Source organism: Littorina saxatilis, linkage group LG1 (assembly GCF_037325665.1).
Source record: "Littorina saxatilis isolate snail1 linkage group LG1, US_GU_Lsax_2.0, whole genome shotgun sequence".
In the NCBI taxonomy this organism is placed as follows: domain Eukaryota; kingdom Metazoa; phylum Mollusca; class Gastropoda; order Littorinimorpha; family Littorinidae; genus Littorina; species Littorina saxatilis.
The window spans coordinates 6,909,753-6,933,274 of NC_090245.1; the positions used below are offsets into that span (position 1 = coordinate 6,909,753).

Below are 23,522 nucleotides of genomic sequence, written 5' to 3' on the forward strand. Positions count from 1 at the left end.
TTTCTGTACAAAACATTGGCCAGTCCTGAACGGATACAGATTTTTTTTCTTTTTCTTTGATAGATTCCTACCTCTGATGTGTGAAATGGAATTATTTAATGGAAAAATGTGATGATCCTGTTGCAATTTTTGGCATTTGGCAAATATTAGCAAATTATTCCACCTCGGATATATGTTTATTCTCCTTCTGCGCTCATGGGCAATAACTCCCACGTACATACCTCACCATTTAGGCAGCAGATATGTTTCTAAAATTTAGCAGCAGATTGTTGGTCAATCTGTGCTTGCTCAAGACTGTCAATAATTGCAATTTTGATGTGAAAAGCCTCCCAAAAGGCTGTGAAATAAATGTAAATAGACTGTGCAATCAAAATTAATATTCTGCACAGAAGTTTGTTTCTGATTACATTGATCTTAATTCATTTAAACAGACGAAGATCTTCTAGAGCCTATTCCAAAACAGGGTAAGCTGCACATTTTGCAGACTGGATTTTCCTGTGTTACTTTTGTTGCAGTTCCTACCAAACCATCATTGTTTCTTGTTTTCTTTAGTTGATCACTGTCTTTTGGTTTCATGCATGCATCTTGAAATGTTGGAATGCTTTTATACCCACATCTAACAGTTAGTTCACATCTGTTTAATTTGAAGTTATGATTGATGTTACATGTTTATTTCCCGCCACCTTTAACTAACCACATGTTATTGATTGACTTTTGTTCATGTCGAGTCTGCAGGTATTTTCTGTATTCCACTGATACGCAGTCTCCTTTCTGTCTTGACATAAAGTTTACAATTTAGTTTGGTTGCTGTTCGTTGGAACGAAAAAAACAAGAATTGTAGGTTATTGGAACGTTTGATTATTGACAAAACAAAACGTTACATTTACAGTACGGCGACCCAGTGATCTTTGAAGTCGACACACAGACAAACACTTGATACAAATAATGAACTTAGGCCAAAAAAAAAATAAATAGGTGTGGTTACGGTAACATAGCCAAAAAAAAATAGGGTAGGTAGGCAATCACTTTTTTTTTTTTTAAACTTTTTTTTCTAATGTGTACAAATTAAACCTACTTGACAGGGAAATAAGTGTGCGACTCGGGCGCTTTCGCTTTCATTGCGTTTTTTGCACTCGTTTTTTTTTTTTTTTAATTATTTTTTTTGACAAATGTAATAAAAAGTTATAGGATCGGCCCCTAAAAATAGGGTAGGTCGGGTTACCGTAACCACACCTATTTTTTTTTAGGCCTTATCTCAAAATCGGCGATAAAACTCTCTTGCAAGATGTCGGCGAGGTATCATTTAGGAGTTTTGCTCGTCATTAGAGCATGTTTTTCCTGAAGTAGCAGGGACCACTTTTGAAGTTCTTGCCGCAGTTAAAACGTATTGTCTTTATTGACACAAACTTCATTGCCCTGGAAGAGTTAGGAATTGTCATAGATTTTCTATGCATACAGTGATACTAGTCAATTCATCAGTAAACTTGGCAAATACATGTCTTTTCCTGTGGACCAGACTTTCCATGTTTTAGTCAAAATCTCCAAATCTTGCATTCTTGCTGTTTCGGAAATAATCAGTTGAAATAAAGTTTAAAAAAATGAAAACGTATCACCAGCTGCAAATGTACTGAAAAATCACAACGGCTGTCCAGTCAAATCAGTCACTTTTGTAGGGTTGCTTGATTGCCAAGGTAGGTGTGATAATTCCCTCTGTTACTGACATTCCCAGTCAAGCATGCACTAACAGTTGATACCACTGTTTACTGTAGGATTGCATCTAGCCCGGCTCAGACCTGGGAACCCATACGAATTCGCCGTATTTTGTACGCAGGATTATCTAAAATACGAGCAGTACGGTCAGTGAAAGAAAATACGACGAGAACAATTCCTACACTACTTTTTCGCAAGCTCATCCCGAAGCCAATCCAGTATTTTGATACATGTACATGATAAAAAAAACATTGAAAGAAGCATTTGTTTTAAACGTATTTGTAAATTAAATTAACGGTGCGACGGACGCGTTTGAAACATGTTTGAATCATGGATGTTCAAATGCTGTGTGCATGTGGAGTACAGTAAAACCTGAGTCTAGCGGACCCTTGTTGTAACGGCCACCTGCTACATACGGACAGTTTATCATGGCACGAACACGATTTCAACAATAACTAACCTTTAACGGGCGGACACCTGCCACTTACGGACGCGGACACGATTTTTCGGACCGTAGGAAGTGTAAACACTGTCACAAACGGACACAACGTACATAAAAACGCAACTTCGAAAACTCGACTGTTATGCAGTCAGTGCTCGGCAGCCGTAGCCGTAGCACAAATGGTTGTTGATTGGTTGTCCTGTCCCTTTTCTGACCAATCAGTGGCTTGTTTAGATGGAGACCCACTTTCGCTCACTCACTGTGAAACGTCGGAAAACGTAATATGAAGACCTGAACAACGTGGTATGGGAGTGGTACGGCAACCATTTATCATTTACCACTCCCCCCTTCTCCCCTCCTACTAATCTCTCTCTCGATCTCTCTCTCTCTTTGTAAGCAATCGTTCGAAAAAAACAATAGTTAACACAGCTAAATTTCTGTTCCATGCATTTATGCTGAGACTAGAAAAACTGAATGAAACAAGAGCTGACCCAATTTGGTCGAGACACACTGCGGAATTTCCCGTTGAATGACTGATGAAGAGTCAGCTATTTTTAGCTTTGTGACGTCCGACTTGCGTAAGTTTGAATGCACAGTGTGTGTAGGGAACGGGGTAGGTGGGGGGGGGGGGGGGGGATGTTGTTGTTGTTGTTTGCTACATGTATCATTTGTTTACTCACATTTTCAGTGAGTCTCATGTTCAATCCAATAAATACATACTACAGGACTGACACTGAAAAAGTGTCTTGTTCATTTTACGTGCTCTTTGTAAAATATTGCCCCGGCCCCTCCACCTGTGAAGAAGGGACACCTGTCTAATAGGGACACTATTACCATTCCCCAAGGGTGTCCGTTAGAGACAGGTTTTACTGCACACTCATTTTTCTGAAAATACACCAAGTTAACTTGAGAATACTCCAAGTGCAAAACAGAGGTTCCCAGGGCTGCCGGCTACACTGTGTGCAGACATCATTTGAGGTTTCTGAATGAGTGGAAGTAGTTGATGTTTAGTTACTCTTTAAAATATAAATTGTGAAAGGAAAGTTAAAAAGAAAAGGGTAAAGATGAATGTATCTTCAGCTGATATACACAAAAACATGTACAGGGGAATGCGCCTTTTAAGACTGCTAAAAGTCTGAGAAAAAGGAGGTCTTACAAAGCGGGCAGTCTTTGACAGGGGGATAAATGTAGAGGTTATCAACAGAAAGTCTGAGAAAACAGGGTCTGTAGAGGGAGGAAGTCTTTAATTAGGGGGGGGGGGGGGGGGGTCGTAAAAGAGGGGATCCCCAGTACCTGCCCTTGCTTACCCACACGCACCTCCTTTGTGGCATTCCTGTAGTAAATAGTTGGTTTCATATTTGCAACTTTCTCAGTCTGTTTTATCATTTTTTGATTTTTATGATGAGTTGAACACAAGAGAGTCAATGACTCTGCCCTGTTTACTCTCAGAGCTGTCACGAAGTGTGCTCCCCCTTGCCACACCCAAAGCGGACCCACCAAGAAGGCGGCCGCATGGAGAAACTGACTCCTCCCACTCCGTCTCAAAGGAGAGAACGGCAGACTCCAACGACTGGTCAGACAACTCCAAACAGGACTCCAAGCAGGACTCCAAAGACATGCCAATGGGGCGGAACCTCTTGGACACCGTCAAGAAACGGCCACAACCATTGGATGGCAGCAGAGAGCTATTGCGACCAGCCGCACGGGGGCCGCTGCATCTCTTCGCCGGGCATCTCCTGGGCGATGTCCAAGAGGGAGAGGAACAGGATCAGAGCGTCCACAATGTGGAGTTTGGCGACGAAGACTTGGAGCAGTTGGACATCGACTTCAGCGACCTTGAGGAAGGTCGAGAGAGCGGTGACGAAGACTTCGACTTTGACGAGCCTATGCTTGGCCTGCCTATGAGAGAGCGGGTGGAGAGAGGGGAGGAGGAGGGGAATAATGGAGCTTCAGAAGCGCAGGAGAAGACCATACAAGCAGAGTTGGCTGAAGCGGAAAGCCGACTGGGGGAGGGGCAGGAATCAGAAGGGGAGGATACTGGGACCAACCAGGGAGGTAACTCTAGCAATGGTAAGATTGGAAACAATGTTTATTTGTTTGTTTTTGTTTATTTTTCTTGTTTATATGTTGTATGTTGTTGTTTTTGTTTGTCTGTGTTTTAAGGACATAGTGACAGCTAACTGTCAAATGCAGCAGTGGTTCAATTAGAATGGTTTTCAATTTTTCAAAGTTATGAAGATGTCGCTTTTGTTCTCAGCTTCAGATTTTGTCTGTCAAACCTTGGAGTTTGTGGTGAGTGCTCTGTTAGTGTTTGCTGAAATTGATCCTGGGATCAGTTCAACATGAATAGAATACACATGAATTGAACACAATATTAGAAATAGAAATATCAGTCTTCTTGTGAGATAGTTTACACCTGGGGGGAAAGGCTTGTAAAGAAAAAAACTTAAACAACAATAATATTAACTGCATTGAGGTAAAAAGAAAAATGTTAAAAAAGCGAGAGAGAAAAAGGTCTAATCTGATGAATTAGATAAAACTCTTACAGACTTTGGTGGCCTGGACTCCCTGTACTTCCGCAAGACGCCCATGACCTTCTCCGGTGATGGACAGGATGCAGAGGTAGCCACCAACCGGAGCAGCATGGCTTCCACCAATCAGCAGAGAGGTTAGTAAAATAAAGAAAGAAAAATAGACTAGGTCAGAGAAAGGCAGAATCGATTGATTGATTTTTGAGAATGTACAGCCAAAACAGCCACAAACCAAGGAATAAAGACCAGAGGGAGAGTCGGATAAAGAGACTTGTATTGTGAAGGGAATGTGAGACAGTGAAGCTACATATATGTGTGTGTGGTAAGGCCTACAAAAAAAATAGGTGTGGTTATGGTAACCCGACCTACCCTATTTTAGGGGGCCGACCCTATAACTTTTTATTACATTTGTCTAAAAAAAAAACACAAGAAAACGAGTGCAGAAAACGCAATGAAAGCCAAAGCGCTTGAGTCGCACACTTATTTCCCTGTCAAGTAGGTTTAATTTGTACACATTAGAAAAAAAAGTTTAAAAAAAGAAAAGTGATTGCCTACCTTCCTACCCTATTTTTTTGGCTATGTTACCTTAACCACACCTATTTTTTTTGGTTGGCCTAATGCCTGAAGGCTGGGCTGATGTGCAGGAGAAAGTTACCACCCCGACAGCAGCCAGCCGTGGGTTGAATTGGTTGAAACTGAGGTGTCTGTGTGATTTCAACCGGCTCTGCTGCTGGCTCCCGTTGAGGTGGTATTTTTCTCGTCACCTCGGCCCAGAACTCCAACAGTTCCAAGCATTTCAGAAGGCAGTAACCAACAAGTCGCGTAAGGCGAAATTACTACATTTAGTCAAGCTGTCGAACTCACGGGAGGAAACTGAACGCACTGTATTTTTTCACCAAGACAGTACAGCTTCGTCAATCCCTGCGAGAAGGAAATCGCTCACCTTCCACGTGCAAAACGTAAATTTTAAATCTGTTTGCAAAAAAATCTATTTTAATGACAACTTTAATGAGCAAACTCATTAATTAATTTTTAAGCCTCCAAGCTGAAATGCAATACCAAAGTCCGGGCTTCGTCGAAGATTACTTGACCAAAATTTCAACCAATTTGGTTGAAAAATGAGAGCGTGACGGTGCCGCCTCAACTTTCACGAAAAGCCGGATATGACGTCATCAAAGACATTTATCAAAAAAATGAAAAAAACGTCTGGAGATACCATACTGAGGATCTCTCATGTCAAGTTTCATGAAGATCGGTCCAGTAGTTTTCTCTGAATCGCTCTACACACACACACAGACAGACAGACAAACACACGCACATACACCACGACCCTCGTTTCGATTCCCCCTCGATGTTAAAATATTTAGTCAAAACTTGACTAAATATAAAAAGAAAGGTCTGAAGTAAGGAAGTTCGGGTGGTTCCGGAAACATTTCAGGCAGGTTTGATATCTCACATGAACGCATGCCTAAAGTGCTTGATGAGCCAGATGCTGGTAAGTTTCATCGTGGAATGTGCAATCAATATGATTGAAAATATAATGTGATTTTACCAGGTAACGTTATGTTTCCCTGTAGGTGCTGCAGAGGGGGAACATCTGCTGACCAAGTTGCGACGACAGTTCATGAGTGCTGACGGCAGTGAAAACGAAATAGACACTGAGGATGAGCTGGAGGCTGCCAGAATGGTAACCATGCTTTGTTTTTGTGCATGCATCTGCTAAGTATAAATGCATATTCAGTGGTTTTAAAGTTGACCCGATCACATTACTGTCAAATTTTTGAATTCTTGGTTAATCTGGAGAAACATTGAATATACAGCTCCCTGTCATTTAAAAAAAACAAGGGTATTGGCAAACAGTTGCTAGTATGGAGATTCATTTTCAGTCACTTTTGTCAAGTTCTGACTTTGTGCACACACTCCCTCATTAAAAATCAACAACACAAATCCAAAAAGAATGAGATGTTAACAAGCGTTTGTTTTCTCAATCATTGACATGATAATGTGATAGAGGTGTTGCCTGTAATTAATCCAGGGCACTGTGTGTTGCAGTCAATGTCCACTGCCACCAGAGAGAGGGGACAAGGGGCAGACAAGGAGGATACAGACAGAGGCAACTTGCCCCTGCCTGGTAAGACATCACCGACGGGCGTTCCTATCTGACATCACCATACCCCATTACAGTGAAACCCCCCTTATTAAGACACCCACCCCCCAATTAAAGACTCACTCCCTTTTTAGACCTTCCTCTTCGTTCATGGGCTGAAACTCCCACGTTCACTCATGTTTTTAGCACGAGTGGGTTTTTACGTGTATGACCGTTTTTACCCCGCCATTCAGGCAGCATACGCCGATTTCGGGGGAGGCATGCTGGGTATTTTCGTGTTTCTATAACCCACCGAACTCTGACATGGATTACAGGATCTTTTCCGTGCGCACTTGGTCTTGTGCTTGTGTGTACACACGAAGGGGGTTAAGTCACTAGCAGGTCTGCACATAAGTTGACCTGGGAGATCGGAAAAATCTCCACTCTTAACCCACCAGGCGGCAGCGACCGGGATTCGAACTCACGACCTCCCGATTAGGAGGCCGACGCCTTGCCACCACGCCACTGCGCCCGTCGGTTTTAGACCTTATATGTGCAGTTTTTTCTGTTCATAGCCTCTGTAAATTGACCTCCATTTTAAGACTCCCTCCTTTTTAAGACGGGATTTTCTCAGATTTTTGGAGGTCATAAAAAGGGGTTCCACTGTACCAACTGCCCTGAGAAATTTGTACAGTAAAACCTGTCAAATAAGGACACCCTTGGGACCAGACAAAAGTGTCCTTATTCTGCAGGTGTCCTTATTAGACAGGTGCAAGTAAACGCGACAAAGTCAAGTTGAGAGAGAGAGAGAGAGAGTACTGCACATGTACATGTACATTTATAAGAAAAACAGAAGCTGTTTAGATTAAACAGAGAAACATTTAATATCAACTGTATAAATTTAAATTGTTAAAAAGTTACTGGATCTCATTCATACAACACATTCACATTCACTTCATTCTGCACTCATCAGCTTTTGAAAGAATTTGTCCAGCGTTGTCTGAGTGGACCATTGATGGCAATGTGATTCGCACGTTTGGTTGAAAACCACTCGAACACGGCGTCATTTAGCTCTTCGTATTCGGTTGTCTTCTTCGAAACCCATTTCTGGTCAGCACGTCCGTCTCCCGATTCCCACAACTTCATTATTTTTTCCCGATCGACGCTGATTTTCGAAATCTGCGTTCTCCCACACCCAAGCTCTTGTGCAATCGTTCGGCATGATTTCCCACTTTCCAGTTGTTTGACAACATTTATCCTTTGTTCTAAAGTCAGCGCATTTCTTCCTTTTCTTGAATTTGAATTTCTTGCTGCCATCTTGTTAAACACGAATCACTCTTTCGAAGAGAAGATACATTCACTCATACACTTTCACTTCCGTTCCGCCGAACACGTTCCACGCGTTGGATTGGCTGCCTTGGAACTCTAGCAGCCAATCAAATGCGTCGACTTAAAACACTCACCAAGAATAGACTCTATCAGTATTCCAAGCTCTCGTAATCTCTCGCAAACTTCAGAGCATAGCAAAGCATGCGGTACAACGATCTCGTGCGAGCTGCACAAGCCAAGGTTCGAAGTTCTTGCGATGTTCAAAGCATAACAAATAGCGTGTCTCGCGAGAGCTGCTCAGATACCGACTAATATCAACTGATCGATTTATCGTCTTCTTCGTCGATCGAACTTCCCAGCTTGCTGTGGATGTCCGTATTTAGCAGGTACATGACTTATTATGGACCCAAAATACGTGTCCGCGTCCGTAATGCCGAGGTGGCCGTAACGTACAGGTGTTTTACAGTGTAAAGCAGTCCGTGCCGAGACTGACTGTCCGTATTCTGCGAGTGTCCGCTAAGTCCAGTGACCGTATTTGACAGTTTTCACTGTACACGTCGAGAATATGATGTTAATGTTTTTTTTGGTTTTTTTCTTTTACCACTTGTGAGGCTGAATTTTAGTTTGACGTGTTTTCATTTAAATTGCCAAGAAATATGTTAATCTTAGGTATTTTTTTTTAATAGAAACATGTGATAATTTTAAGGTGCATTTTGGGTGTGTGGGTGGGTGTGTTTCATTGATAATGTGTCTAGGTGTGTATGTGGTTGTTACTGTTGTTTATGTGTTTGTAGATTAGATTTGGTAACATTTTATTGGCCTGAAATTGATATGTAAACATGCTTCTCTTTTCCAAGTTGGCCTGGAGAATGACAAGCAGTCAGCTAGCAGTACGCAAGACAGCCAGCAGAAGGGAAATCAACAGCAGCATTTCTCTCTTGCAACGCGACGGTCAGGAGAGGGGGGAACGTTGAACTCTCCCGTTCGCTGGGATGGGGGTGGAGGTGGAGATGGAAGCAGTGGGGGAGATAGGTAAGGCCTGTGTGTTTGTGTATCTGTGTGTGTGTTTGTTTATCTGTGTGTGTGTTTGTGTATCTGTGTGTGTGTTTGTTTATCTGTGTGTGTGTTTGTGTATCTGTGCGTGTGTGCTGTGGCTGTGGTTGTGTGTGCTGTGGCTGTGTGTACTGTGGCTGTGTGTGTGTGTGCAGGCTGTGGTTGTGTGTGTGTGCTGTGGCTGTGTGTGTGTGTGCTGTGGCTGTGTGTACTGTGGCTGTGTGTACTGTGGCTGTGTGTGCTGTGGCTGTGTGTACTGTGGCTGTGTGTGTGTGTGCAGGCTGTGTGTGTGTGTGCTGTGGCTGTGTGTGTGTGTGCTGTGGCTGTGTGTACTGTGGCTGTGTGTACTGTGGCTGTGTGTGCTGTGGCTGTGTGTACTGTGGCTGTGTGTGTGTGTGCAGGCTGTGGCTGTGTGTACTGTGGCTGTGTGTACTGTGGCTGTGTGTGTGTGTGTGCTGTGGCTGTGTGTACTGTGGTTGTGTGTGCTGTGGCTGTGTGTACTGTGGCTGTGTGTGTGTGTGCAGGCTGTGGCTGTGTGTACTGTGGCTGTGTGTGTGTGTGCAGGCTGTGGCTGTGTGTGTGTGTGCTGTGGCTGTGTGTGCTGTGGCTGTGTGTACTGTGGCTGTGTGTGTGCTGTGGCTGTGTGTACTGTGGCTGTGGCTGTGTGTGCTGTGGCTGTGTGTACTGTGGCTGTGTGTGTGTGTGTGCTGTGGCTGTGTGTACTGTGGCTGTGTGTACTGTGGCTGTGTGTGTGTGTGCTGTGGCTGTGTGTACTGTGGCTGTGCTGTGGCTGTGTGTACTGTGGCTGTGTGTGTGTGTGTGTGCAGGCTGTGGTTGTGTGTGTGTGCATGTGTATGTGTGTGTTAAGCTGCTTGCCTGCTGGTTATTTGTGGGTATTATTATGTCTCTGTTTCTCTCATTAAATTACATATTCCTACTCCGAATCACATGTAGCAGTTGACTCAGTCTAAAGTGCTAGGTCTGAAAAGGCTACCCGTCTAAGGGGAGCAACCCCAACTAAAAAAGTGTAAACGTAGCTATGGTAATGACGACGCACCCAGGGAGTTACCTCCCCTCCTGCGTACTACGTCACTACTGCTACTGACCACGTGACCCCTATCATTCGACACTTCAGCTTTCTAGGGAGCAGGTCGTGAATTTTTTGGCTCTAGTGGAAGTTCGCTGTTTGGTGTTTGCTTAGACACCCACCGGCACCCACACCCGTCTCTTCACCCGCTGCACTGGTAGTTGGTGAGCTCGTTCCTTTACTTATATCGAACGTAATTTTCAGTTGCTACTTGAAATTTTCGGCCACGTGTTGGTCACGTATTTTGTGGTAGCCATTTTGGAATTTTGTGTCTCCATTTTGTTGTCAGCATGTCTGACGGAGACAAAAAGCGCGAGCGCGGCAAGGCTGATGTGAAAGGGAAAATTAAACCCAAGTCTTCCACTTCTGTCCCTAAGCCTATTTTGGTTGTGGTTTCTGACGCTGCTAACAATACTGTTATGACGGTCCCTATTTCTGCCCCAAATGACCAGCCGGTTGTGGGGCAGTCTAATCAACCTACGCGTACCTGTGTTTCTCGCTCGTCTTCTCTGCCGCTTGCAGATTCGACGTCGCTGGTTTCATCGTTGCTTTCTTCGCTGGTTCCCGAGCTTCGCACGCTGGTGAGAGAGGAGTTGGTGCGTTCTCAGCCGCCGACTTCCGTTGTCCCGTCGATGGCTTCTTTTCCGCTTCCGGCTGTGACGCTGTCCTTGACCGAGGCGGTTGCTTCTGTGCCTTCTACCGCTGTGGTTGGCGACGCAAGTAAGTTGGGCTGGTCCGTAGGCCCTCGTGAGGCCGCTGGACGCTCCCTGCTGGGAAGCAGCCCTTTTCGGCGGGTTCACGACCCGCAAACCCCTGTTCGTTCTCACTTTGGCTTCACGGAAGACCATCGTGTCGATGAGCAATGGCGGCATTTGGTTCAGGCTTCGACGCTTCCGGCACTCGCCGGAAGCGTAGGTCCTCCGACGTACGCACCCGCTGGGGTCGTTTCCGGAGTCGACCAGCCGGTTCCGTCTGCTGCGCTTCCGGCACTCGCCGGAAGCGTAGGTCCCCCGATGTACGCACCCGCTGGGGTCGTTTCCGGGGTTGACCGGACGTGGCCCTCTGGGCATTCGGCCTTCCGGCCGCCGTCCACAGTGTCTGCGCTTCCGCTTTTCGCGGTCGCGTCTGATACTTTTCCGGCTCAGACCGGATCTGCTGCTTCTTCCGCTTCCGCTTCCTCTCAGGTGGCAGTCGCGGGGGGGCATCACCAGCCCTTTGGGCAGGTGTCTCAGCCCTGGCCGGGGCAGTCAGCGCTGCCGTCTTCGGTTGTTGCTTCGACTGCGGTTCCGGTTCCGGCGGCTGCGGGCATGCCGTCCTCTTACTCTTTCCCTAGTCAGGGCATGAGTTCGGATGGTATTGGAGTGGACGGGTTTCCGGTTTCCGGTTACGGTGTTCACCGCCCTTCTACCAGCAACGTGGACTTCGGTCCTTCGCCGGATGTTTCGGATATTCAGTCCGTCGCCAGCGAGGCTGCACGTGTTGGTTATCCGGAGAGACTCAAAGTGGCCCTTGAGGCCGCTGCTGAGGTCACTTCGAGATATTTCGCGGAGGGGGCTTCGGTCTCTTCGGCTGCCGCTTCGACGGCACCGTCCGCGATGGCCGACTTTCGCACTGGGAAGGAGGATGACTCATACTTCCGGTTTTTGGAGTCTCCATCCATAGCTTTTCAGCTTTCTCAGGTGTTGGCCAAGCCATCTCCTTCCGGAAGCGGAATTCCTTCACTTCCGGTTCCGCTGCTCGTGCCTCACGGCTCAGTTCCGGAGCTGGCTCAGCAGTGGTTGGCTTCGCCTTCTCAGGCTTCTGCATTCGCTCTGTCGTCTCACAAGCGATTGGTTTTGCAGAAGTCTCCTAGGAACTTGTTGGATGCGTTCGCTCTCCCGCGTTCATCTTTGACAGTTCCTCCGGAGATGCTGGCCTTATTGGCCAAGCCTATCAAGAAGGATGACGGCGTGCTCTTTTCTGAGAACACTCTCATTGCTTCTGAAGAGGCAGGGCGTCAGCAGCTGGAGCTTGCCTCCATTGCTGAGACTCTCATTCGGGCTCTCTCTCGTGCCCTCACTGATTCACTGAATCCGTTCTCTCTCAGCGAGGATCAGGATGCGGATGACGTCTCCACTTTGTTGGCCGCTCTTGCGAGGGTCAATGAAGAACAGATGAGACTTTCCGCGGTGCACTATGCGCACTCTGTTATGTGTCGTCGGGATCTCTTCCTGTCACACTCTCAGTTTTCGGATCAGGCGACCAAGGACACTTTGCGTGCCTCACCGGTCTTGGAGGGTTCCCTCTTTGGGCATCTCGTTTTTGATGCCCGAAGACAGGAAATTCAGGCTAACAGGGACCAGCAGTTCTCTGACTTTTCCCTGCACAGCCTTAAGCAGTCCAAGCAGTCTCAGCCTTCTCAGCCTAAGCAGGCTAAGGTTGCTGGCCCTCCCAAACCGGCAGACAAGGGTCGTGGACGTTCCTCTTCTCGGGGCTCGAGAAGACGACCGTCTTCCGGCAGGGGGAGAGGCGGCTCTGGAAGCAAGCCTCACCCCCAATGAAGTGCTCCCGATCTCCCCCCCACCCCGCCCTCCACTCTGGTGATGGCGGGGGGCCCTTCCAGGGCACTTTCCCATTGGCTCGTGTCCGTACAGAGTCAATGGATCGTGGGGGTCGTGAGGTCGGGCTTCCGTCTTCTCTGGAAAGATGGCAAGGCACCTCTGGTCAGGCGTCCGCCGGCGTTCAGGCCTCCCTCCTCGCAGGAAGCCATTTCCGTCCTTCGGTCGGAAATAGACTCCCTGGTGCAGAAGGGCGCAGTGGAGAAAGTCCTCGACCACAGTTCCCCTGGGTTTTACGGACGGCTTTTCGCCGTCCCCAAAGCCTCAGGGGCATGGCGTCCTGTCTTGGACCTGTCGTTCCTCAATACCTTTTTGAGGGAGATAAGGTTCAAGATGGAGACGCCAGCGTCGGTCAGGGACTCTCTCCGCCCGGGAGATTGGGCGACTTCCATCGACCTGACGGATGCATACTTCCATATTCTTATGCATCCAGCCGACCGGAAATGGCTTCGTTTCCGGTGGGCAAGTCAGGTTTACCAGTTTCGCGCCCTTCCTTTCGGCCTGTCTCTCGCCCCTTGGGTCTTCACCATGGTCGTGAGACAGGTCTGCGCGCTGGTGAGGTCGCGGGGTGTCCGGCTACGTGCCTACCTGGACGATTGGCTCATCCTGAGTCAGAGTCAGGCGGGGTGCGAGCAGGATACCCAATCGGTTCTTCGGGAGGCCAACTTGTTTGGCTTCTCGATCAACCGATCAAAGTCGGAGCTGACGCCGTGTCAGACGTTCACCTACTTGGGAATGTCTTTCGACACGGTGGCTTGGACTGTTCAGCCCTCTCAGAAGAGGGTGGACAAGCTCCAGGCGTGCATACGCTCCACTTTGCCTCTCCCGAGGGCCTCCCTGCGGACTTTGGCCTCCATCTTAGGGCAGATGGAGTCCATGGCTCTCCTGGTCCCCTTGGGGAGGGTCCACAAACGTCCCTTTCAGCTGGCGCTGAAGCCGTTCGTGGACTCTCCCACGGTGGATTGGAATGCCCTCATCCCTCTCCGGGGATGGTTCCAATCCGCTACCCTTCCGTGGCTGGACACGGAGTGGGTGTGCAGGGGCGTGCCGATAGCCCTTCCTGCCCCAGACTTGGACCTGTTCACGGACGCGTCCTTGGTGGGGTGGGGGGCTCACACAGACCAGCTGACTGCGTCAGGTCTGTGGTCGGCAGATCAGAGGATGCAGCACATCAACTTGCTGGAGCTAGAAGCTGTGGCTCTAGCTCTGGACAAGTTCCGGCCCTCCCTTCAGGCCAAGCATGTTCGTCTGTTTACAGACAACACGACAGTGGCAGCTTACATCAACAAGCAGGGAGGGTCGCGGTCTCCGTCGCTTTCGGCCAGGGCCTGCGAGATCCTGATTTGGTGTTCAGAGCATCAAATCAGGCTTTCGGCCAGGTACCTGCCCGGAAGCTTGAACACTCTGGCGGACGCGCTCAGCCGCTCCGACAGAGTGCTTCAAACAGAGTGGACCATCACTCACGGAGCGCTGGATCGTCTCTGGTCTCTTGTGCAGAAACCTCAGGTGGACCTTTTTGCCACCAGGTTCTCGAAGAGACTACCAGTGTTCGTCTCACCATTCCCGGATCCCGAGGCGTGGGAGACGAACGCGATGGACATTTCCTGGTCCGGCCTGGAGGCTTACGCGTTCCCGCCATTCCAGTTGCTCACGCGAGTTCTCAGGAAGGCGGAGCAGGAGGGCCCGTCCCTCCTGCTGATCGCTCCTCTTTGGCCGTCTCAGCCGTGGTTCCCGGACCTGCTGAGACTCGCCCAGGGCCCTCCCATTCCTCTCGCTCTCACGCGAGGAGAACTGGTACAGCCTCACACCGGCAGCCTCCACGCAGAGCCTCAGATGCTGAATCTTCACGCGTGGAGGTTGTGCGGTCTTCTCTGAGGCGCAAAGGGGCATCAGATCTGACCATGGACCTGGTAGGACGCTCGCACAGAGCATCTACCTCGTCCGTTTATGAGTCACATTGGAGGGCCTGGGTTACCTGGTGTCACGAGCATCGGCTGGATGCTACGGCGCCCCGCACGATGCACGTGGCGAACCATCTTGCTTTCATGTCCTCTCAGGGAGCTTCCGCTGCCTCGTTGAAAGTAAGAAGATCGGCCATCTCGGCGACCCTACGCCAGATAGGTCGCTCTATAGATGTTAGTGGCGTGATCGCGGGAGTCATCAAGGGCGCTTCCCTTTCTGACGTCAAGTCCCGTACGCCCGTTCCTAAGTGGGATCTCTTATTGGTCATGGAGTTTCTGCGTTCAGCGGATTTCGAACCTCTCAGAGATGCCAGTTTTGCGAATCTTACACGCAAGTCCCTTTTCCTTTTGCTGCTAGCATCGGCAAGAAGGGGCAGTGAGATCCACGCTCTTTCCGGTAATTCGGACGACATTTCCTTTGAATCAGACGGGTCCGTTACCTTGCGGTTTCGGCCTGAGTTTCTTGCGAAAAACCAGGCTCCCGAGCGAGCTTCTCCTTTGGTTCATGTCAGGCCGTTGTCCACTATTCTGGCTCCGAATGACCCAGACTTAGTAAATTGCCCTGTTAGAGCCCTTCACATCTACCTTGCTCGTGCTCAGTCTCTTAGATCCGCAGCTCAAAAGCTTTTGTTTATTTCTCTCAATACGGAGAGACATAAGGATATCACTAAGACGACTCTGGCCCGGTGGGTGTCGGCGCTCATTAAGCATGCTTACGAGTGGAGCCGCCGCAATGAAGGGGGGACACAGCCTGTCCTTCCTCTAGAATCAGCTCGGGCTCACGAGACGCGAGCTTGGGCCTCCTCCTTGGCCGTGTTACGATCAAGAAGACTGGAGGAGGTGCTACACACCGCATACTGGCGTTCCGAGGATGTCTTCATGAATTTTTACCTGCGTGACATCTCGGCTCTTCGCCAGGATGGATCTAGAGCTTTGCCTGCCATGGTGGCAGGGGGTCAGCTCTTGACAAGGATTTGAGAGTGAGTTTGAACTTTTTTCTTGCCCACCGCCTTGTTGTTTCAATCTGCTACATGTGATTCGGAGTAGGAATATGTAATTTAATCGAAAATTTTATTGTAAATTTTCATTTAATAAATATACCTACCCGAATCACATATCGTAGTCCCTCCCACCTACCCCGCTTATGATTTGGAGATTTTATTCTTCGAGTCGAATGATAGGGGTCACGTGGTCAGTAGCAGTAGTGACGTAGTACGCAGGAGGGGAGGTAACTCCCTGGGTGCGTCGTCATTACCATAGCTACGTTTACACTTTTTTAGTTGGGGTTGCTCCCCTTAGACGGGTAGCCTTTTCAGACCTAGCACTTTAGACTGAGTCAACTGCTACATGTGATTCGGGTAGGTATATTTATTAAATGAAAATTTACAATAAAATTTTCGATTTACATACATATCTACTGCTCAATGGAGGCCTTCTGATGTACATCAACATTTTGTCAAGTCTCCTTAGTCGTTTAAGTGTACAAAGACGAATTTTCATATGTATCTGTTTGTGTATTTGCGTTTGTTAGGGGAGGATTGCAGGCTATACCCGTGTGTATTCAGATTTAGATAAATTTAACTTTTAAGTAAAGAAACAAATTGGACAAGGCCTAACTTTGTGTTTGTGTGCGTGTGTGTGTGTGTGTGTGTGCTTGAGTCATACAAACTATCTTTCAGTTTCTTTCTCTCAATTTGTTGTGTGTGTGAGAAAAAGGGCGTTGAATTGTCTTTTTTGCGTTAACTAATGTTGTATGTATAAGTTTTAATGAATACAGTTTTGTTTGTACAGTGACGGTGGTGGTAGAAAATTTGCGGCACAGGCAGACAGGCCGACCTCTCGCCACATCAGCAGCACAACGGAGAAACAAGACTTTCAGGTCAGCTCAGCCATGTCTTTCTGTCCTGGAAATTTGCTGTTAGCATGCTAAAAGAAAGTAAAGTTGAGCTGTAAATGAGTTCTTTCAACAAGTGGTATATTAACAGGAATATGATTTTTTTTTCTATAGCTTAGGAAAAGGAGGAAACAATCTTTTGTATTTCGACAAACATTTTGAAAATTTGGGTTTTTGATAACCTTTTTTTTTATGCATGTGTGTAGCATTGATGAAAGTGCCAGAGGATCATTATCCTATAGTCAACAAAGATGAGGAACACAGATTTATACATGTCTATATTTATAAATGTATGTTTTAGGTGAGAGTTTTTAAGGTTAGTCTTTATAGTACTGTTATCCACAAACTGTATTTGTGTGTGTGTGTGTGTGTGCACGCTGTTGTTACAGTAAAACCTGCGAGCAAAGGACGCTCTTGGGGAGCCTTGCCACTGTCCTTTGTAGCAAGGTGTCCTTTCTTATGAATATGAATGCGCCAACATTTTGTTGGAGAAAAACAACAGCCAAATGAATTACATGATTGTTTGTTAGTGGTACATGTAGTTTTATTGTATGTATGTGTGCATGTTTATATATAAATGTAAATAGAGTGTCTATGCATGTTTAGTTCATTCATTTTCTTTCATTACGTGTAATAAAAATGAAAACCAAAACTTGATGTTCAGAAAAAACAATTGTTAATAAAAATTCCAAACTGTGCATTAGTTATACAGAAAGTGACAAAGAGAAAAAGTTCAAGGATAGTCTGCAACATGTATGTACAAAACCACAATCAGTAAGTTTATCACTGGGGTTTGCGGAAAAAGTCACAGAGATAGAGAGAGAGAGGTACAATCGGTTTCTTACGACCTGAAGCAATGGGCCATTCACGGGAAGATTCTTTGATCGAGCTGTTGAAAACCACTCGAAGAGTTCTTTGTTCAACTCATCATAGGTTGTTTTTCTTCTCTTAACACATTTTGCCATCGATCTGGCACCGGATTCCCACTGACTGAGAATTTGTGTTCGATCAGCTTTTATGTTGGAAATTTGAGTTTTTCCGCAATTCAGCTCATTAGCAACTTTTCGAACGGAGAGCCCCTTGTCCAATTTCTTTATGACATCGACTCTCTCTTCTAAAGTCAAAAATGTTCGTTTTGGCATGATGAGACGAAGACGAAGGATGAGACGAAGATGCATCACAGTACAGAAAGTAGAAACCCAAAATGCAAATGTTTGTGAGTTCACGGCATCGACCAATGAGCGTGCACCATACAAAAATCAACTTCTTTCAAGTGCTGTCATTGGCTTACAAAATAAGCTTCTCGCGCGTTCACATCGCCAGCGAGATTGTATTTGCAGAACCAAGATGGCGGATCAGCGTCTGCTAAAAGCTGTCTGCTTCAAGGGTTTGTCCGTTGTTGACAAGTAACGAACCCAATCGGGACCAAAATAGGGTGTCCGCGTCCGCGCCTTTGAGGTGTTCGCTCTTTTAAGGTGTTTTTGAGTGTAAAATACATCCGTCCTTGAATTGTCCGTTATGCTAAGGTGTCCTCCGAAATAAGAGTTCGCTAGATGCAGGTTTTACTGTATTGTACATCGCCGTGAGCTCTAGTAAGAAGTAGCGATTAATAAGTGTCCATTATTATAATTATTATAAGCTAAAAAAATATATATAAACAAATAAATAAAAAGATGACAATAAAAACAGAAGCAGAACTTCAACGTAAAATGTTAATGAACAAGATTTGAATCAGGATTGTAGTTTGTCAACCGTCTAAAGCTGTCTTTCTGTGGCAGATGGCCTCTGTCAACCGTCTAAAGCTGTCTTTCTGTGGCAGATGGCCTCTGGTCAGAAGGTGGAAGATTCCTCGGGACTTCAAGCCAAGTTCTTTCTGCCCACCTCCACCGGCTCCACTCTCCGGGACAGCGGGGTGATCTCCTCTCACAACCTAGAGGGCAGCACCTTCATTGTGGAGGACATGCTACAGTCCAGGACTGAAGCGCCCCCAAGGTCCAAACAAGGGGAAGAACTCAGGTTGGATGCTTCAGGTTTTAATGCAGAGGACGGTCCAGAAAACCCATTTGAGGTAACCTTGTGATTTGATCATGGCTGGGTTGCCTGAACATTTTCTTTTCAGTGTGTCTTTTTTGTAAGTGTGCCGTTTTTCTCACTGTACTTTTTTTCAATGTGCTTCAGGTTGGATTGAATCAGAGCTGAATTCTACAAAATGATAACCAACCAATCGATTCATTCCGTTTTAAGAGATTATGGAATGGTTGCTTTTTACCACACTGTTTTATACAACTTGGACTTGTATCAATAACCGAAGCATTAATTAGCTCTATGTATTGGGTTGCGGTGCATACTCTTGTTTGTTTGTTCGATATTTAAAGATTGCTTAGCACAGAAATTTGATTTGAGGCATTTTAGATTACGTTGCAGGGTCAGTTTGGAGGCAGCCTGGGTTCATTTGGATTAAGCCCTGACAGTGACCACAGTGACATGGCAAACAAGTGAGTATTTAGAGTGTACATATGGCAAAACGATTTTTAAATAGAAAATATTTAAAACTAGGTTTTAAAGGGGAATGGTCTGAAAACAAAGGGACAAAAAAAGAAGGTTCCACCGTACAAATTTGTAGTAGCAGATCTTTTAATAGGGAAGATCAAATAGAAAAATGCTGCTCTTGTTTCAGATCTGCAGAAGTTGCCACCACCGACCCAGCCACGGGTAAACAAGAAACCCCTCAGTTCTCATACCAACGACTATCAACAAAGTATGGCGATTCACAGAGTCAGTTTGCAGAGAGGGCCGAATGTCTGTCTGATAAGCCTGCCTACCAACCTCAATCGACGAACAAGAGCAGCGCATTACCTGGTTTTCCAGGAAAAGGCAGCGGTTCTTTTGATGGACCGTTCAGAAAGCCTCGAGCGCCAGTGCTTCCCAAGAAAAAGACTGACAGTGACAAAAGTCAGTTGTTTGTGGATTTGTTTTATAATTCTGTTTTTTATTTTAACAGGTCAAGGAAGGGAAAGATGTTAAAGATTACTTGTTTCGGTTTTATTTTAGTCCCAGTATGATTGTTTTGTGTAAAATACAAACAAAATTAAGCGGAGGAATATCTTGATTTTGACATTACTGCGAAGGTATGGTAGTTTTTTTTTTTGTTTTTTTTTTCTTGTTTTTTCTGGGAATCAGCTTTTTTACTGAGATATTAGGGCTTACAAACGGAGATGCCTTATTTTACAATCTTATAATATCAATCAATCAATCAATATGAGGCTTATATCGCGTGTATTCCGTGGGTACAGTTCTAAGCGCAGGGATTTTTATTTTTAATTTTTATTTTATGCAATTTATATCGCGCACATATTCAAGGCGCAGGGATTTATTTATGCCGTGTGAGATGGAATTTTTTTACACAATACATCACGCATTCACATCGGCCAGCAGATCGCAGCCATTTCGGCGCATATCCTACTTTTCACGGCCTATTATTCCAAGTCACACGGGTATTTTGGTGGACATTTTTATCTATGCCTATACAATTTTTCCAGGAAAGACCCTTTTGTCAATCGTGGGATCTTTAACGTGCACACCCCAATGCAGTGTACACGAAGGGACCTCGGTTTTTTGTCTCATCCGAAAGACTAGCACTTGAACCCACCACCTAGGTTAGGAAAGGGGGGAGAAAATTGCTAACGCCCTGACCCAGGGTCGAACTCGCAACCTCTCGCTTCCGAGCGCAAGTGCGTTACCACTCGGCCACCCAGTCCTTTATATCAGTAACAACACATTCATTATATATTTATGTTATATAAAATATAAACAGTCAATCAATTTATTGGAAACAAATTGCCTGTGAAGGTATGGTAGTTAATGTTGATCCATCCATTGATATTGCATTTGCTATTGAAAACCTAGAATGATGACATTTGATGTGTGTGGTGTGTGTGGGTATTGAATTTGAGTATGTGTGGATGTGTGACAACACCTCTAACACTTGGTTCTTAACAAACTGACCTAAATTGCTTTTTGACTCACATGCGAAGCAAAAGTGAGTCTATGTACTCACCCGAGTCGTCCGTCCGTCCGTCCGTCCGTCCGTCCGGAAAACTTTAACGTTGGATATTTCTTGGACACTATTCAGTCTATCAGTACCAAATTTGGCAAGATGGTGTATGATGACAAGGCCCCCAAAAACATACATAGCATCTTGACCTTGCTTCAAGGTCAAGGTCGCAGGGGCCATAAATGTTGCCTAAAAAACAGCTATTTTTCACATTTTTCACATTTTCTCTGAAGTTTTTGAGATTCAATACCTCACCTATATATGATATATAGGGCAAAGTAAGCCCCATCTTTTGATACCAGTTTGGTTTACCTTGCTTCAAGGTCAAGGTCACAGGAGCTCTTCAAAGTTGGATTGTATACATATTTTGAAGTGACCTTGACCCTGAACTATGGAAGATAACTGTTTCAAACTTAAAAATTATGTGGGGCACATGTTATGCTTTCATCATGAGACACATTTGGTCACATATGATCAAGGTCAAGGTCACTTTGACCCTTATGAAATGTGACCAAAATAAGGTAGTGAACCACTAAAAGTGACCATATCTCATGGTAGAAAGAGCCAATAAGCACCATTGTACTTCCTATGTCTTGAATTAACAGCTTTGTGTTGCATGACCTTGGATGACCTTGACCTTGGGTCAAGGTCACATGTATTTTGGTAGGAAAAATGTGTAAAGCAGTTCTTAGTGTATGATGTCATTGCTATGTAAGCATGTGAGTCGTATGGGCTTTGCCCTTCTTGTTAATTTATTTGTGTTGCCGTTGAATTGGTCAGCTACAAATTAACCTTGCCACAGTTTACTTCTGATAATGTTTTGAAGAATACCATTTAAAATTGCATGTGATCAGACTTTAATTCTATTGAAATTTAATGAATAAAAAAAAGACTAAATTCTTCTTTAACCATTATCAGAACTACCCCCCGCGGGTTAGGGTGAAGAATTTACCCGATGCTCCCCAGCATGTCGTAAGAGGCGACTAACGGATTCTGTTTCTCCTTTTACCCTTGTTAAGTGTTTCTTGTATAGAATATAGTCAATTTTTGTAAAGATTTTAGTCAAGCAGTATGTAAGAAATGTTAAGTCCTTTGTACTGGAAACTTGCATTCTCCCAGTAAGGTAATACATTATACTACGTTGCAAGCCCCTGGAGCAAATTTTTGATTTGTGCTTTTGTGAACAAGAAACAATTGACAAGTGGCTCTATTCCATCTCCCCCCTTTCTCCGTCGCGATATAACCTTCGAGGTTGAAAACGACGTTAAACACCAAATAAAGAAAGAATTATCAGAACTTTGCAAAATGTAAACCGTTTTCAAACCATTCTGAGTATTGCATTTAAAAAAAAAATTGTGTTAGGTGTTACCTCTGCCACCCTTTGGACCAGCTAAGAGTGTCCCTACATTGCAGGTTGTCTGTCGTGATCAAAATGTGTGTAGAAATAGTAGACAAAAGGTTGTCTGTCGTGATCAAAATGTGTGTAGAAATAGTAGACAAAAGGTTGTTTGTCATGATCAAAATGTGTGTAGAAATAGTAGACAAAAGGTTGTTTGTCATGATCAAAATGTGTGTAGAAATAGTAGACACAAGGTTGTTTGTCGTGATCAAAATGTGTGTAGAAATAGTAGACACAAGGTTGTTTGTCGTGATCAAAATGTGTGTAGAAATAGTAGACAAAAGGTTGTCTGTCGTGATCAAAATGTGTGTAGAAATAGTAGACACAAGGTTGTCTGTCGTGATCAAAATGTGTGTAGAAATAGTAGACAAAAGGTTGTTTGTCATGATCAAAATGTGTGTAGAAATAGTAGACACAAGGTTGTCTGTCGTGATCAAAATGTGTGTAGAAATAGTAGACACAAGGTTGTTTGTCATGATCAAAATGTGTGTAGAAATAGTAGACACAAGGTTGTTTGTCATGATCAAAATGTGTGTAGAAATAGTAGACAAAAGGACAACGGAAGGTGTCATTTCAAGGGAGAAGTCAACTCATCAGAGTGGCCTCACATCACAGGCACCACTGTACGATCATATTGTGCATTTGCTTGGGGTTTAAGGATAACTTTGTTTTCAAGCTGATACTTGTACTGAGTTGTAGGATGTTTTTTGATTTCAGATGAAGCGGAATGTAGTTTGAACAAGGAACTGAGGGAGCTGGGAATTAATGTCGATGACGATGACTTCAAACCTGCGGGTCGGTAGTCCTTTTCTTTCTTTTCACCTGTGTGTGTGTTTGTGTGAGAGGAAGAATGTGTATGTATGCATGTCTGTATTACTGTGTGTGATGATGACTTAAAGCCTGTGGTTTGGTAGTCTTTCTCTTTCTCTTCACCTGTGTGTGTGAGAGGAAGACTGTATGTATGCATGTCTGTATTACTGTGTGTGATGATGGCAAAGTCTGTGGGTCGGTAGTCTTTCTCTTTCTCTTCACCTGTGTGTGTGTTTGTGTGAGAGGAAGAATGTGTGTGTATGAATGTCTGCATTACGTGTAGTTTCTAGAAGAAAGTTAATTTAAACTAAGAGTGTATGTTGCTGTGTGCAGGAAGGGGGTTGGGAGGGGGGTGTAGGTGTGGTGCCACCGTGAGAAAGTTAATTGTGAGAGATAACATATGTTGGTGTGTGGTCAGAGTGGTGGGGTGGTCTAGCACATGGGGAGGGGGGGGGAAGGGGGGAGAGGAAGAATGTGTGTGTATGAATGTCTGCATTACTGTGTGTGATGATGATTTGAAGCCTATGGGTTGGTAGTCTTTCTTTCTCTTTAACCTTGGAGTGAGAGGG

General features: G+C 45.3%; 1 protein-coding gene across 2 annotated transcripts in view; it reads left to right on the top strand.

Annotated features, from left to right (window-relative positions):
• LOC138960319 (centrosomal protein of 192 kDa-like) overlaps positions 1 to 23,522 on the top strand; it is a 70,015-nt gene that overhangs the window by 4,049 nt on the left and 42,444 nt on the right. The window contains exons 5-15 of one of the 2 annotated variants that reach the window (XM_070332171.1): positions 432 to 464; positions 3,602 to 4,222; positions 4,701 to 4,820; positions 6,261 to 6,370; positions 6,736 to 6,814; positions 8,956 to 9,130; positions 16,588 to 16,675; positions 18,510 to 18,758; positions 19,115 to 19,185; positions 19,368 to 19,642; positions 22,861 to 22,938. In XM_070332171.1, coding sequence (XP_070188272.1) covers positions 432 to 464; positions 3,602 to 4,222; positions 4,701 to 4,820; positions 6,261 to 6,370; positions 6,736 to 6,814; positions 8,956 to 9,130; positions 16,588 to 16,675; positions 18,510 to 18,758; positions 19,115 to 19,185; positions 19,368 to 19,642; positions 22,861 to 22,938 — 1,899 coding nt within the window. The remainder of the gene's footprint in view (positions 1 to 431; positions 465 to 3,601; positions 4,223 to 4,700; positions 4,821 to 6,260; positions 6,371 to 6,735; positions 6,815 to 8,955; positions 9,131 to 16,587; positions 16,676 to 18,509; positions 18,759 to 19,114; positions 19,186 to 19,367; positions 19,643 to 22,860; positions 22,939 to 23,522) is intronic. The other variant, XM_070332181.1, reaches the window with a different exon arrangement.